The sequence below is a fragment of the Manacus vitellinus genome, unplaced genomic scaffold, assembly GCF_001715985.3.
Source record: "Manacus vitellinus isolate BGI_N305 unplaced genomic scaffold, ASM171598v3 scaffold_48_pilon, whole genome shotgun sequence".
Classification (NCBI taxonomy): Eukaryota; Metazoa; Chordata; class Aves; order Passeriformes; family Pipridae; genus Manacus; species Manacus vitellinus.
Window position 1 is genome coordinate 4,656,875 of NW_021940593.1, and position 2,104 is coordinate 4,658,978.

Below are 2,104 nucleotides of genomic sequence, written 5' to 3' on the forward strand. Positions count from 1 at the left end.
GGGAATGGATGGGCTTTAAGGTCCCTTCCAACCCAGCCATGCTGGGATTCCATGACTGCCAGGAAGGGATGGGATCCACCTGACCAAGTGGGGCAAAAGCCTGGTTTCCAACAGACTGGCCAACATGGCTTCAAACCCTCCACATGGGAAGGAGATGCACCATTAAAAAAGGGCAAAAAAAAGGATATTCTGGGAGAAGAGGAAATATTATTTCTGAGTGGAGGGAAGCGAAAGGGCATCAGACCTTCAGTTTGGATTTCAGGCCATGGTTATCTTCCTTTCAGAAACTTATCCATGACATTGTTATTCATCTGAAAAGACCTCTTTTTTTCTCCTTCTGATGAAGAACTGGCTCCCAGAAAGAGAGTGGAAGATGATGGGAAAAAACTTGGGAGACAGCTCCACACCCACACTCTGCCTCCACGGATGCCACGGGGTTTGCCCTCCCCTCAAGGACACGTGGTTGGTGCCAACATCAGCTCCAGGGAGCAGGAGGCTGGGCCTGGCCTAATTCCAAGCACATTTATCCATTTGTGTTTCCTTGCCATGTATCATCTCATCTGCAGTGGGAAATCACTGTGTATTCCCGAGAACATCTCCATCCTGCTCTGTGGAAAGAAGCCCAGTGTTTCTCAAGTGGAACAGTATTAGGCCAGCTAAAAAAATAGTAGAAATTTGCTGAAGGTAAGAAAAAAAAAACTTGTATAAAATCCCATCAGGATTTTAGGGGAAAAGAGGTCATAAAGCCCATTTTCCCTGTGAGCAGTGGAACAGAAACTTAGACCTTCTTCCTTCCCCAAGGAGAGAGCTCAGATGTCCCTGGCTTCCCATTATTTAATTTGGGGAAGCTGAGAAGGGGTAGCCATGGGAATGAAGTCTGGAAGTCAGCCTTGTAAGAGGGATTCTCAGTTGAGTATTGCAGGGTATAGTGGCAATAAAAAACAGAGGTTTTTTGCTCATTTGCTGAGAGACTCAACTACTGTTTTCGACCCCAAAGTGTTCCCTGGGAGCAAACCAGCAGCAGATTGATTTTTCTCCCCTTCAGGCTGCTCTTCTCTGCTGGTACAGTGCCAGAAGTTTAATTAAATGTCAAGTGTTGCCACATTTGTGCCCGGGGAAGGGAGGGAGGGAGAGGCTGGGGCTGAATTTTGGGAGCAGGGCAGCACCAGCAGCCCTGCAGGGTGTGAGCTCACCTTCCCTTTGCTGATGATGAAGAAGGTGTCCCCTCGAGCTCCTTGTCTGATGATGTACTCTCCACTTTCATAGTGTGTCTGTAAAGGGAGAAAAAAACCAGATGAAGATGAGCAAACCCGAGCAGAGCCTGTTTTCCAGGGGATCCTTGGGCAGTTCTGCAGGATAAAATCACCCCACACCAATTTTCTCCCAGCCCAACACTGGCTGGGACTCAAAGATTGTCCTCTGTCAAGGGATGGAAGGATTAAATTGCAACAGTTTCTGGCTTGCCCATTTTTCCTCAGGCTGTGCCAGTGCCAGCTTTTGCCCAGATGAATTATCCTCACAGCCTAAATCCATTTTTAGCACGTCAAAAGGACAGAGGAGTTTTCATAAGGGAATACAGGACATGAGCTAAACTGCAATAATGTGTCTGTTGTAACAATAATTCTTTTTCTTCTCTTTTTTTTTTCTTGTGGTTTTGCTGGTTTCCCAGCTTTGCTAGCAAGGGCTTTATTCAACAAACAATTTTCTTTCTCTTCTCCTGTTATTACAGTAGTTTAATCTGCCTGGTTTTTTCTGCCTTATTGCGTGGAATATTCCTTGCTAAATCCATGTCACAGCTTATCAACACCTCCATCCCCTGGATCAGCCCAGCAGAGGCAATTTGCATTTCTACATCACCAAAAAACCCCAAAGCCAACATTTCCTGATATTTTTTCCCAATATTTTCTAAATAAAGACTCTCCATTCATATCCAGACCACCCCAAACCCTCTGGCTCAGGTGCTGTTTGAAGCCACAGCAAAGACCATCAGGGCTCCTAATCCCAAAGAATGTAAAAACAGGGATGATTTGAGAGGAATTCATTCAAATCCTTGAATTTGGATAAGCTTGAGATGTTTTCTTTCAAGGGTATTGTGTTTATTTAC

The 2,104-nt window shown here is 45.3% G+C and overlaps 1 protein-coding gene across 1 annotated transcript in view; it reads right to left on the reverse strand.

The window, feature by feature from the left end:
* The window catches only part of PRKG1 (protein kinase cGMP-dependent 1), a 316,479-nt gene that overhangs the window by 95,541 nt on the left and 218,834 nt on the right, over positions 1-2,104 (reverse strand). Inside the window, exon 6 of the mRNA XM_029962597.1 lies at positions 1,194-1,271. Within this exon, the coding sequence (XP_029818457.1) occupies positions 1,194-1,271 (78 nt within the window). The remainder of the gene's footprint in view (positions 1-1,193; positions 1,272-2,104) is intronic.